The sequence below is a fragment of the Tauraco erythrolophus genome, chromosome 2, assembly GCF_009769465.1.
Source record: "Tauraco erythrolophus isolate bTauEry1 chromosome 2, bTauEry1.pri, whole genome shotgun sequence".
Taxonomy (NCBI): Eukaryota; Metazoa; Chordata; class Aves; order Musophagiformes; family Musophagidae; genus Tauraco; species Tauraco erythrolophus.
The window spans coordinates 78,926,356-78,940,795 of NC_141466.1; the positions used below are offsets into that span (position 1 = coordinate 78,926,356).

Consider the following 14,440-nt stretch of genomic DNA (forward strand, 5'->3'; position numbering starts at 1 on the left):
GGGAATGCATATGCCTATCAATGGAAACCTGGGTGTGCGTAAACCACAACAAGGTATTAAAAGATTAGGCCAGGAACTGGGAGAAAAAAATATAGGACAGTGAGGCAGCAAACAGAACAGACAACACAGAGCTGCCAACCTTCTAGCTTTTTAACCTAAGTGCCTCGTGAGCAGTTAAACTGCAGTGAAGTGCTTCCTTGCCAGGGCTCTGTCCCGTAGTTTTCCCTGGGACTGTGTTGGCTAGGGGGCTGGTGGTAACCTCAGCGTTTCTGGGCTACCCTGGCTCTCCTCTGTGCAGCCAACTCAGCCCCGCTCCATCCTGCCCTGGGTGCATCCCGCCCTGCATCCCATCCTGCCACATGCCCAAAGCCCTTCCTGCGGCCGGCTCCACTGTGGCCAGCAGCACGTACGTATTGCACGGCCAAGGGCCACACAGAAGTGCTGGTGTGTTGCTCAAAGGACAAGAAAAATTGTGTGTCCTTGACTTCAAAAGGTAAAGGGAAAGCATGACGAGGAAGAAAAACCACAGTCCTAGGAAATGCGTCCAGCAGGAAATAGAGGCAGCAATAGTCCCTGGAGCATCTAAATTCTGAGGAAAAATATTTTTTATTAACAAAAGACAGACTTCAAGGGAGTCTGAACGCATTTTAGTTACTGGAAGTCCCTGTTAAGGGGAGGGAGAATGTGGTGGCGTCTTTAACCTGTCCACCTCAGAGGAAGAAGGAAGCTGATGTTTTGACGCAGTGTCGTGGTTTTAGGCTGATCCAGCAACTAAAACTCACACAGTCTCTCCTTCTCCAGTAAAGTAGAGAGGAGAGAAAAAAAACAAAGGGACTGAGGGTTGAGACAAGAACAGAGGGAGCACCCACCAACCATGGTCCTGGGCAAAACAGACAGGGCTTTCTCAAAGCAAAACAGTTTATTAATGATTACTTAGAAGGACAAAGGGAAACAAAACCGATTACTCAAGAGGACAGAAAGAAACAAAACCAGATCTTAAAACCGACACCTTCCCCCCCCCTTTCCTTTTCTCCTGGCTCTATCTCCTCCCCCCAGCAGCACAGGGGGCAGGGACTGGGGGAGTGCAGGTCAGTTCATTCCGTGCTGTTACTGCTGCTTCTTTCTTAAAGGAGGAGGAGTCCTTACACCCTTTTCCCCTGCTCCAGTGGATCCCCTACCCACGAGGAAAAATCCACAAACTTCTCCAGCATGAGTCCAGCCCACTGGAAACAATCCTTCCCCACAGATTGCTCCGGTGTGGGCTTTACCACAGTCTCGGGTACTTAGGGAGCTGTAGCCACTCGCTCCGGCGTGGGTCGTCACGCAGACTCCAGATGCCTCTCTGCCTTGTCGTGCATCCCAACACGACCATCCTCAGGCTCAGGCATCTTCTCCCCACGGACTGCGAGTGGGTCTCTGCTCCACCGAGGCTGTCCTGGTTGCAGGGGGGCCGCCTGCCATCTCACCACCAGCCGCAGGGGAAACTCAGCTCCAGCACACCTCCTCCCGCTCCATCCTCACTGACCTGCTGCTGATGCGGCTGTTTCTCTCAGATCTCAGTCCTCTCCAGGTGAACTCAGCCCAGTGGGCACCCCGGGAGTGGGGTGCCCCCGAGTTCCCCAGCTGGCTCCGCCGCCGCCATTCTCCGTGGGTGGCGCCGGCCCGACAGGCAGCTGCCCGGCCGGGAGCCAGGGAGCGGGGGCAGTGCCCTCCTCCCTTCTCTCCTCGATCCTGGGCAAAGCACCTTTTCCGGTTCCTTTGTCCTGACTTAAATAGGGCAATTCGCAGAGGCGCCCTATTGGCTCAACCCCGAGGGGGATAGCTGTCTGATCTGGTGGCCAGAACTAAGCCTAACCCGGTTCCAAAACCGGGGAGGTCGCAGGGAGCAAAACCCCTCTCCTGCCACCAGAACTATCCCCCCCCGTCCACATCAAACCATGACACGCAGGAAGAAGTGGAATTCCTAAAATATGCAGAACATCAGTTTCTGTATCTCCAGCTGCAATTCAGTTGGTTGTTGTTCGCTACCTAACTTACTTCGTGTTATCTCAACCCTGCAGAGCAAATGCTGTTACCAAACCAACCTATGAATAGAAGAGGACAAGTCAATACTGTTTCTGGAAGCAAACCGATGACACAGCCAATATAGATGTTCATGATGAAGCTTTGTTGAGATGTACTACTACATCACTGTGGGAACGAGAAATCCTAAAGCTGGAGTCCTCAAGAGCAGCCTTTGTTCATGTGCAAGGGCCAAATTGTTACCTGGTTTACTGACACTGATTTCCATGGCTTGGTGACGACTTACCACCGCTGAGCATCTTGTCCCATTTCTGTTGCAGGAATAAAAGAGAAGACTGGAAAAGGTGGAAAAATAACAAAAGCCAGGACCACTTGTTTTTACTGTAATAGAATCAAATTGTGTTCTTATTGTGTTAGTGAGGTTTAAGTAGTAGGTGAATTGCTTGTATTTTTAATATTTATATTACTATGCTAGCTAAGCATCTCACAGATTTGAAGTTATCTTCCCAGTGCTCCCATGTTACTCCCATTTTGCAGAGGAGGAGTTTTTATGAAGATGAGGAAGTCCGAGACACAGTAAACACAGGCCTCATGATTTCTACCCTCAGAATCATTGTTTTGTACTCTTGCTACACTTTAAAAATATCCTTTTGCAGAAAATATAATGGCTTTTTTTGGTATTTTAGGATTCTAGATCCACTCCAGGTATATACACTTGATAGAAGAGACAGACAGTTCAGTGTTTTCATCCAGTGACCTTCTGGCTTTATGCAGTAAATGTACTGCATGAGCTTGTTTTGCACTTGTGTGCAAGCTGGATCACCTTGAAAAACACAAATTATCTCTGAGTCAATATTTTGTTTTGGAAAAAAGAGACTAATATTATAAAGAGTTTAAAATAATGGAAAAACTTTACGCAAATGAAAATATTTGGCTACTTGAGATTCTTCATGTTTAAAACTCAACATTTGAGAAAAATCCTAAAGGAGAAAGAAGTTTTTCTCTTCTGAAATGATGTTTTGATGCACTGTGCTCTGGTTCATCTCTGTCAGTCAGCCTCCCAATAGGACAGCAAGAGAAAAGAGGATTGTATTACAAAGTCCTATTCCATGGTGCACAGTGGGAGGTTCAATACATTGAAGGAGAAATGAGACATGAGAAAACTGGGCTACAGTTTCCCTGCAGAACCACAATATGATATCCACAATGAAATTTTGATTTTAAAATACTGAATTAATCCATGGACTTTTAGACCACTTTCACAGTTCAGACAGAAATTCCTTTATTAAATCCCAGTATCATATAGCAATACATAGCTCTTTCAGTCATGGCACTATAAAGCTCTTGTTGACGGCTTATTATCTAATTACATCCATATACAGTAGTTACATCTGCAAGCATACCATTAGATGACTTGTAAAGGTATTGCCTTAAGGAGTGACAGAGTTATCCTGGCTGAGTTCAAAGAGTGTTCAGGAAAGGCTGTCAACAATTCCTATGCCATGTACGTTGATTTTTTTTTAAGTATTGGTGTCTCCATACGGCAGTTATCATGCTTTTAAATAGTTTTCCAATACAAGAGATTCTCAGCACTGTAGCTATTCCTCTTGTGTGTATGAGAAGAGTGCAGGGAGATAGGTGGACCACCAGACTTCAGCTGAAAAAATGTGAGTGTTCAGTGGACCCAACCAGAGAGACTAAGGTTTCACAGTAACAAGCATCAAGGATTTTACTTAACCACCTACTCCTGCAGTGCAGAGAGTAAACACAGAATAATGGCTAATTTCTGTGATAGGCTGGAAACGCATGTAAATGATAAATATGGGATACAGAATAAAAAAAGGGGTAAAAGAAGGAAGACAGGCAGATTAGTGAAATCAGGAGTAAAGATTACTTCAGGGCAGTCTTTCTTACTAGGGCAGGCACTTCAGGTAACTCAGTCTGATCAGCAACTCTGTTTCAAGAAGGATTTGGACATTTGTTGATTGGAACCTCCAGAAACAACAGAGGTTGAAGGACAGAGCATTGTGGTACCAGATCCTTCTTTCATTATCTTTATCAGTAATACAAAATGTCTTAGTCTATATGGGGTAACCGGGTATAACCACACGGTCTTATCTCAACTGAAACAAAGTAAAACTCAAGTTTACTGGCTAGTGGCACTCAATCTTTTTCTTCCAACCTTTTATCACAGAAAGCTCTGACTCATCTCTGCCATGCATCTCTCGTATTTTCTAATCCTGTAACTTTTGCTTTGCACAACTAAAGCTAAAATGGTCTGAACTGCCTGTACAAGCTAATCATATATGCCAAGTTATTACTTCTGTTCTTATCCTATTCTCTCCCCAATGGTTTCCGGTATCGTCTTACATATTTAAAATGAAAATGTAGAATGAAAATACTGCTTCCAGTATCGTCTTACACTACATAGCAGCGGTGGCCCTAATGCTTGGCAGCTGGTGGGGCTGTCAGCAGGCAGGTGCAGTGTACTTTCTCTTCCGATGTGTGATGATGCTGGGTTTGGTGCTAGCATTTATGCCATTGCTGACTGGCCCGAGAAGGAAATAAGAATTATTTTAGCAAGGGTAGGTTTCCGCTGGGGACAGACCCCACTGTCCCCAAGGTGAGAGCTGCCGCCTGCCACGCATTAGGACTAAAGGTCCTATGGTCTATAGAACAGCTGAAGAGCCTCTGAAACCCAAGGATAGAGGAGATCTCTTCACATTCAACCTGACTGAAGATAGGAGCGGTCTGAATAAGCAAGGTTTTGTGAAGGATTCATGCCGATTTTTCACGAAGAGGGAAATAGGGAACAAAATGTTGGTGAGGCTTCGCAAGGAAATGAATGCTAATGGCCAAAGACTCAGGTAGGCAAAGTGTAACCAAGAATGGATCAGAGCACAGAAAGATGTGAGGCTGGTTTGTGAAGAAAGAAAACAGCTGCTCTGTACTTCATCAAGGCCCAGGATCCCCCTCTCCATGACTTGGTGGGAGGCAGGCAGAGAGCTAGAGCACACTTCCACTTACAAAGGACACTTCTTAGATATAGAAATATGTTATGGAGATTCTTTGAGACGTGAACACTTGCGAGTTTTAGTAAAGATATGTATTATTTTCCTTGCCCAGGAATACTTTTTCCATTCATTTTTAATAACTTTTAAAATTTTAATATTTTTTTTTCTCAAAAAAAAACCCCACAGAAAGATGGGCAATAGGAAACCTTGCTGTTATTTTATACCAGTTCCTCCCTAAGCTCTCAGCATCACTAATTGTTTCTTGCTCCCTGGTGCTCTCCCTCCACTCCCCACCCCTCTCTGATTTGGGAAACCCCCTGCAACTGCCCTCTGGCCACCTCACCACCAGCTCCCTGACAGGACACAGAGGTACACGTTTGGATCTGGCGCACCTGTGCTGCACCCCGGCGGGTACACGCGGCCACCTGGGATCGTACGAACGCGTTTGTACAGCTCCTGCACCGAAACCAGCTGATTTCCCCTCTGGTTGCGGGGTTGCACAAGCGGAACCAGCCCAGAGTTGTCCTTCCCCCGTGACAGAGGTGTGCCCGGGCAGCACACGCCTCTCCCGGCGCCGCAGAACCGGAGCTCTGCATTGCCCCGGAGCGCTGAGGCTGCCACACCACCCGCGCCGAGCGCTGGGAAAAGGGAAGGCGCGGCTCGAGCCAGGAGCAGGAGCGTCTCCAAACCCTCCCATGTTCACGTGGCAGTCAGTCTGTGAACTTACATGTAAACAATTCTTCTAACCTGCCACCAGCCTGGGCAACGTGGTGGTGGGCCAGGTGCCTCGCTTTGCTTCCAGGGGTTTCCAGAGCCTGGCACACCGTTTCCGGGCCCGTCTACCCCTAGCTTTCTGCTCGCTATTAACTACTCTTTTCTCATTGGCCATTTCAGAGCAGAACCTAAAATGCATGAATCATCCAGAACCATCTCTGACAAAGAATAGAAAAGTAACCTGAAAATAGCTTTACCAAACTATTTGAGGGGCCTATACAGTCCCAACAGTGACCACAAACCGCCCATCTCTCACTAGCCACCTTATTCTTACCTCGGATAAGGTTCTTCACAGGTTCTCAGAGTACACCTAATTTTCAGGCCCTCTGCCACAGGCCCTAAACCCATTTTCATAAACAACATGCGGCGGGTCTTAACGACCCAGAAAAAAAAAATATGATTAATTCACTCCTACCGACATTAGGTGTCAAAATCTCTCAGTAGGATTTCAGGATTAAAGAGTAATCCTTGCTTTTGGAGCCTGCTATTCCATACTGTTCTCATAAAACCACAATTCTATGATTACTATTTACAGGATTTTACAACTGGCCTTATAACAACTGAGCAGCCATCAAGGAGTCTCTCACCATAACCCTGATTTTGGACTTAGTCTTCTTAGTCTTTATCTTCTGTTTTCTTGAATCTTAACTGCCACCATAACCTTATTTCTAACTATGAACAGATGATCCCTGCTGGCCTCAAAACTAGCTGGTGACACATACTTTCACCTTGCTTTGCAGAAGCCGACAATAAATCCAGGTCTCATGCCTCTTGCCTATAAAACACAATCCATCAATCACCACCCTTTAGGGAACTGGGCATACGCTAGGATGATGGGTGATATGAGTAGGATAAAAGATGTCTAGCAAGTTCTGTGGTAGGTTTTGGGTTAGGGTAACCTAAGCTTAACTCCTACTTTAATGATATTCTCATATCACCTATTGAGGAGTAACCATAAGTCATTCTCTGCCCATGGCAGGGGGGTTGGAACTAGAAGATCTTTAAGGTCCCTTCCAACCCTAACCATTCTATGATTCTGGCTCTTCTAGTATCTGTGAGCCTTAATGGATCTTAAGACACTTAAGACGTGTGCATTTGTCCCCACCATTTGCTCTCCATGGCACCCTGGAGCCCTGTTTGGGCTTTGGTCGTCTTACAACCCCTCGGTTTTCCAGTGTGCCCCTCAGCCCTCTGTTAGTTGTTTGAGCCCAGCTCTTCAGTCCATACTCTTCTGAAACCTAAGCCCAACTCCTAACCTTTGGCTGAGCTGAATAATTACTGAATTAATTCCAGCTGGAAAGTGGTAATGACTGAACGACCACCAGGAAAAATTGCACTACCTGAAAGTTCTGCCAAAGCTTTTCCCTTAGGGGTTTTTGTCATGGCTCATGTAAGTATACAGTTAGAAGATATGACTCCCAGGCACACAGAGGCTTTTTTGTATCCTGGCACCTGTATCAACCACATAAACCCCTCTAATTTGGATTATAAATCCTAGGGTTTTGAGTTTTGTTCAATGAATGGATTGCAAGTTCTTTTCAGGTTGCCTTCTGCTTCCAGGAATTGGAGATATAAGAACATGAAATAATTCAACAGCTCAAAGCAAAACGATAAAAAGGTAACACTGCTAGCTTTGTACATACAGGATATTTGAAAGTTAGTACATTAAATTTACATCCTCTGCAAGGCTGCGCTGTTCCACTAGGTTAGTGTATGAGAAAATATTTTTAGGATAAACTATTATTCATGTCACATCTTGCTGTACATTCAGTTTAGACTGAAATTAACAAAGTATCTCTATTTTCCATCATATCTTTATTGTTGATACTAACTTCCAGTCCCAAGATCTATTGGGGTTCCATGCTTTGTTATTGTAGTCCCCTTGTTCAATATCTGAATAGTTAAACTGATTCATAAATAGCCGCTCCATCCCTTGGCAGCATCTGATATAAACACTCCAATGCTCAGCAGGCGTGGGGTCTCCTCATGCTATTCAACCTTCCTGTCACTCCTGAAGTCACCATGGGTAAGCTGTGTCTGTGATCTATTTCCCTCAAGTCCAGGTTTCACTCTGCTGTCCTGGCCATGTAGATGATGACTAATGGTGCCCCAGGGACCAGTCATGAAGGAAGTGCGTGTGAGAGAGGTGTCACAAACCACCCGCCCCGTGGAGACATGGAGGTCCAAGGCATCCCTGATTTTGGGTTGCATTTGCACAGCAAACTGGGCTACGGACCCAGGTACCTGGTCAATCTTGAAATGTTAACATGTTCCTACAATGACTGTTCTCATTACTCATACACATACCTCATTTTATGGAAAAGGAACAAGCTTTTTTCTTTCTCAAAGGTAGCTTAAATTTTTGGTCCCATAGCTGTTGAATGTAACGTGGATTACAGCTTAAAGCCAACAAAAGCAATTAGAAGTTGTTTTTATTTCACTCTGTTACTTTCCTAACTTTATTCTGACCCTCCCTTTGGGGTCATTTATTTCTCACATTAGTTAGTAGTTTCTCCCATTTGGGGATTTGGTAGTTTTAGTGAAACATCTAAAGGAGAAGACCAAGCAAACTCTCTCCTTTTTTGGCTAAGAATGTTTGTTCTGCTAATATCTGAATATAAAAACAACCTAATACTTGGGGCAAAAGCAGGGGACATCCTCAGGGGACTTTTCAAAGAGTCTATCTGCTCCTAAGCCTGTTTGAACTTTTCAGGGGAGACTGTTTAAATCTCAAGAACAGATTTTCACTTCACATGGCTGTTTTTTTTTTAGTATAATAATCTTAAGATAGAGTTTTTACCAAGAGGAATGGATGTATGAGACTAACGCATTGATGTGGCTGTTTTCCTTGTGCTGTGGTTTCTTTCTGTCTATTTTCTTCATTCTGTGAATTAGTTTTCTTTCCTTCCTCCCTCCGTCCGTCCGTCCCTCCCTCCCTCCCTTCCTTTTTTCCTTCTTTCCTTCCTTTCCTTCCTTCTTTCCTTTCCTTCCTCCCTTCCTTCTTTCCATCTTTCCTTCCTTCTCTTTCTCTCTTTCTCTTTCTCCTTCCTCTTTTTTCCTCACCTTAGATCTTTTTCCTCTTCCTTCTCATTCATTTTCCCTCTATTTCTTGCTTTCTTGTTTTCTCATATTAAAAAATATAAGACAAATTTACGAATCAACTTGTATTATTTTAGAAGGCATTTGGTGGCACAGTTCTAAATTTGAGATTTTTCCTCCTTCAGATCTTATCATCCCCAAATAGATTTCCTGCTCACTTTGTGGTTGTTTGTTTAAACTACGTCTCTTGGTATTGTAGCAGCTCAGGACAACTTTCCATATACTGCCATTCAGTTCCCACAAGAGTTAACTCCCAGGCTTTCAGCTAGATGACCTGCCAGTTACTGAGTGATGCCATTTGAAACACAGCCTCAGATGATGAGCCTGGGGCCCTTTGCTTGGCATGCCTCAGACGTCTGGAGCAATGGGAGAACTGCACACTACTTTTTGAGGAAGTCATGGTCACAGTCACTATTTGCTCCTCTTTCTTACCAAAGGCAAATGGTTGGAGAAGGTAACCTTCAGCTTCTTCAAGGAAGTTCTTCAATAGCTTCAGGGAAATCTGAACAGATCATGGATGTATCTGGAAGAGGAGGACTCTTTCCATTCTCATCTCTGAATGCTTTCACATGGGAATGACCTTAGTAAGTCCAGAACTTTTTCCTCTTCATTTTACTGTCCAGACAGAAATATCCCATTTATATAGAGATATGAATGAAGAACTTTCTTTTCATACTGTTCTTTTTTTCCTTTCCTATTTGTTTTAACACTTGAAGTAGATAGCTTCTCCTCTCCCATTTCTCCTGTGAAGCTTTACTACAATTGCAGCAGCACAGTCTGAGCACCTTCCCTCTGCAGTTTTTGCAGAACACTGTTTGTGGGAGGTTGCTGCTCATTCTAGTCACTGCATTTACTTGTTGCATTCACACTCACTTGTCTACTATGTTGCCATCTATTTTTGTTCCCTCTGACTGAGTCTCAGGTGGTGTCATGGTCAACACCCAGGTGGGATCAGCATTAATATTTTTGCGCAGGTTTAAATGCCAGGAAGCCCTGAGGCTTCCCAGGTTGTTTAACGAACGCTCTTTTTTAGACTGTGATATTGTGTCTTAAGAAGCTGCTTTGAACCCGGGAAACCCTGGGCTCATGAGAGAAAATTTATGACTGGGGTGAATGGCTCTGTTTAAATAATAATTGTAAAAGTTAGCCCCAGCAAAACTTCTTTACTTTGCATTTGATGTTCTTAACTGCTTGAGGATACGGGTAAATTCCCATTATGGCATGTTAATGAACAAGGTTGCTTATATGGATGAACCAAGTCGGCTGGGCAAGCTTATTGCCAACAGTTGGTCCCTGTTAACATCAGTAAATCGGCAAGTGTCCTGAATGTGACTCTGTACCATCACAGGGGCAGCTGGGAAGTTAACGGGGAAGGGGGCATGAAATATTCACATGAAAATGAGCTGAAGCCAATGCTGCTAATTCTGTGTTATGAGATCAAAGAAGACATACAAAAGGAGAACTTGTTTTGTAACTCAGCTAAACAACAGTTATAACTATTATAACAATGACAGGGAACTTGAACAACTATTTCTCCTTGTGATGGGTTGGATTTGTAATGTTTGCAGGATATTGCAGTTGTGCTAAGTGTTCAGAGTGTGTAAATATGGTTAAATTATGTTATGTGATAATAAATGACACTTAAAGCTGGTCAAAAATGACTGTCTCAAAACAGTGGCATTTTGCTTTCCCTCCACCTCTGTACTCGGAGGGAATACAATGCTGAGTAACTACATATAATTTTTACTTACTTAATTAAAGCCCTTCCTGGAAAAGAGATGTTGGTATCAATTTTTTTTTGAAAAACAAAAAAACTTGCGAGCCAAATTCACTCGAAATACATATGTTTAACTCAAAATTAATGTCATTAGCCTCAATGGGAGCTGAATAGACCTGTCTGGGAACAATCTAGAGCTCTGACAAGAACAACCAATGCTATCTGTGACCACTATATCATGAAACTTTGCAATGTGATGAAGATGTTGCTTGTCCAGGAGATCTTTGAGGGTAAATCTTCAGCTGTGGCTTCGCATGCATATGCTGAACCCCATAGAGAAGAAAGCTCAGGATTTCTGCTAGCATGGTGGGCTTAGCAATCTTTAACTTTGCCAAGAGTAGTTCCAGCTGGGTTTCAGGTAGCACCACAGCTGGTTTTCTTTTTGCTAAGGCTTTCAGATAAGACCAGAAAATGAGGGTCCACAAAACAGAAAGAAAAAGGGGAGGGGAGGAGCACATAATGCTCACAGTATATTTTTATACATATTTACAGAAGGAAGAGCTGTGCTATCAAACTTGAGCTTTCCCCATGGATGAGTCAAACATAACGTTTCATCCCAGCGAAGGCACAGAGAACATCTCAATGCACAGAAACATTTCTGCACAGGAAAGGGTCTGGGAGATATTGACCCCACTTTGGGTAATTATGATCATCTCCTTCCTGGGTTTTTGTGAAAATGGAATTGTCCTCTGGTGCCTCTGCTTCCAGATCAAAAGAAACCCATTCACTGCGTACATCACACACCTGTCCATTGCTGACATCTCCTTACTGCTTTGTACATTTATTCTGTCTATTGAGTACATTGCTGGTTTTGGATTCGCGTATGGTTTTTACTATTATATAACCACCACACTATCTATTGTCTTCCTTCTTGGCTATAATACTGGTCTCTATCTCCTGACAGCCATCAGTATTGAGAGGTGTCTGTCTATTGTTTACCCCATCTGGTACCGATGCCACCGCTCACAGCACCAATCGGCAATTGTGTGTGCAGTTCTATGGACTCTGTCTTTTCTAATGACAGTAGCCGAATACTTAACATGCAAAGATGATTCAACGAGGGAACAATTCGACAATGCCAACCATTGCCGAGCACTGCTCATCTTCACATGGATCCTGACTTTCATGATCTTCATTCCTCTAATGATTCTGTCCAGCCTGATCTTGGTTATCAGGATTCATCGTAACTCCCTGAGACCTCATTCGTCAAAGCTCTACATCATCATTGTGGCCACTGTCATCGTCTTCCTCATCTTTGCCATGCCTATGAGGCTGTTGTATCTTCTGAATTACCACCACTGGTCGTCTTTGCTCAGCCAGCAGAACCACGTCACTGTTGTTCTCTCCACCGTTAACAGTAGCATCAATCCCCTTGTTTACTTCTTCGTAGGAAGCAGCAAGAAGAAGAGGTTCAAGGAGAGCCTCAAAGTGGTTCTTAGTAGAGCGCTCGCTGATGGGTTGCGGCCAAGAAGCCAGGAAGTTGGCATGAGTTTGGATATAGCTGAAACAATTTTCTAAAGCTTTGGGGGGAAACTCTAGGGGCAAGTAATTGGACTTGGAAGGTTTAATAAACCACTGCAAAACTAGAAGTGTTTTTCTTCCATAGAATGTAAAAAGCAGTGGTGAAATGGCACTGTTATCTTTGGTGGTTGAGCAATGGAAAAATATGGAGTAGAATAAAGATAACTTTTATTTGTATTTTCTTAATTATTCAAACACATGCAACATCCTGACGTGACTATGTCAGTCAAAGATACCACAGTGGAAAAGAGATAGGCCAACAGAGAATATAAAAAAAGGACACAGAAATATGTTATAAATAGTGTGACATTTATACAAGCACTGCGCACCCATAAATGCTATTGAAGTCATCAGGGCCTGTGTGTATTCTCATTTTTAAAAGTCAAAGCCACTAAATGCAGGATTCGCATTTCATACTGGGATTTAGTTTCAACTGTTTCCAACTTGTTCAAGTGCGCAAAAGAGCTGCTCCCCAGAGGGAACAGAGGAAGAAATCCACGTATGAGAGTAAGTCCCCACACATACCCACAAACATACAGAGTAGCTTTGGTCTAGTAAGACATTTACGTCCACAGTAAATGGCCAAGTTCCTCTGTGGTTAAGGGGCTACTTCAGAGCCTCTTTTCAAAGCATATGTTGTGTAATTTCCAGTGACATCAACATTTATCTGGGTCCTTGGATTATTCAGTACCTGACACACAGGAGTAGCTGGCAACATAGGGATGATGTCAATTCACGGAGGGCTTTTGGCCTAATTATGAAGGGTGGGGCTGGCTTATCCTCAAAATGTCAGTGTTCCTGTAGGTTTTGTTATTTAAGGAGTCTATGAGAAAGTCAGTCCCAAGCCTTGCTGTCCCAGCCACGTATTCAGTACTCCGCTGTACTCTGGAGAATATATATTCCTCGTGTGGTCTCTCTGTTTTATAACAATTGGTTTTGGATGAACAGAAAAAAAGAAAGGTGCCTCACACAATGCACAACTTGGGGCTACACTCCAGCCACACCATTCCAGCTGAACCGCCTCCTGTTGTATGCCAGGGTACTGGGGCTGGTATTTTGTGGAGTTTAATTCCCAGGGCCACTTGCCCAACTATAGCCTAGCTGCAGAGCAGAGAGGAAGAAAACAGCAAGGAGGGGATGGGACTAGGTCGGGTTTACCATACAGACACAGAGTATAGGGGGTCTGGGCAGTCAGAGAGCTGTGGCACTTTCAAAGAGGAGTCTGGGAGATGCATTTGCTTCTGGCCCCCATGAAGCTCCAAATTCAGCAGGAACCAAGACCTCCTGCCACAGACAGACGCAGCATCTTCATCTTCCCGCCAAGTTTCCATTGGCACACTTAATAGCTAACTGGGGAAAGAAAAATACAACCTACCCCTCCTTTGTTGAAAGATTGCCAGTACTGGAATAAGGCAAATGGTAGATTAAGACTGAGGATTGGATGGGAATTCACATAGAGAAGAGATCTCAGATGAACAAATATTCCTTCTATGCATGTGCCTTTTTCTCCTTACATTAAAGTGTTGCAGTGCGTCCCTGCATAAAAGACTCAGGAAAAGGAAGAGGTTACCCTTATATCTTCCTAATTCCCTCACTTCATTGAAACCTTTACCTATGACAGCCTCTCTATTTGTCCCAGTTTTTCTCTTTGAAACTCTAGTCTCAGGCCAGTCACCTCTATTGATTCAGGTGGTAGATGAGTGCAGTCCACTTCTCTCTTTGGGCAGTGATCTGCTGTACTGCTGGAATGAAAAATGAGCAGAGCAGCTTCCCATTGCTGATGGTGAGTACAGGATATGGGGAGCAGGGCTGTGGGACGGTCAGGGGGAATGAGTGTGTGGGACGTCCACATACATGTGGCATGTATGCCCATGCATCTGCCAGGGGCTCGGGGACTGTCAGGGAATTATCAACACTGATATATGCCATAGATTTGAATACTAAGGAAGATCTAGACCAGAAAAAAATCCCAGACTTTGCTCGAAAGCCATCCCCTGCCCATAATTCAAGACCATTTACAATAATCACATGCAGAACCAGAGAGAGGAGCAAATCTGCAGTAGGCATGTTCAAAAACAAGCTGCCACTGTAACCCCACATGTAACACAGCCCTCTCAAAGTGATTCAGGTGAGACAAGGCATACTATTTACAGTGCTTAAACATACTCGGATTATTGTGACAGTTCTAGGTTAAGGATCACTACGCGTGTAGCCAGGGCAGTAGATCTGAAGA

The 14,440-nt window shown here is 44.0% G+C and overlaps 1 protein-coding gene across 1 annotated transcript; it reads left to right on the plus strand.

Moving 5' to 3' along the window:
• The first annotated feature begins 11,214 nt into the window (after nucleotides 1-11,214).
• On the plus strand, nucleotides 11,215-12,204 carry MAS1 (MAS1 proto-oncogene, G protein-coupled receptor). Its single transcript, XM_009988336.1, has one exon. The coding sequence runs from the start codon at nucleotides 11,215-11,217 to the stop codon at nucleotides 12,202-12,204; it is 990 nt and encodes a 329-aa protein (XP_009986638.1).
• The last annotated feature ends 2,236 nt before the right edge of the window (nucleotides 12,205-14,440 follow it).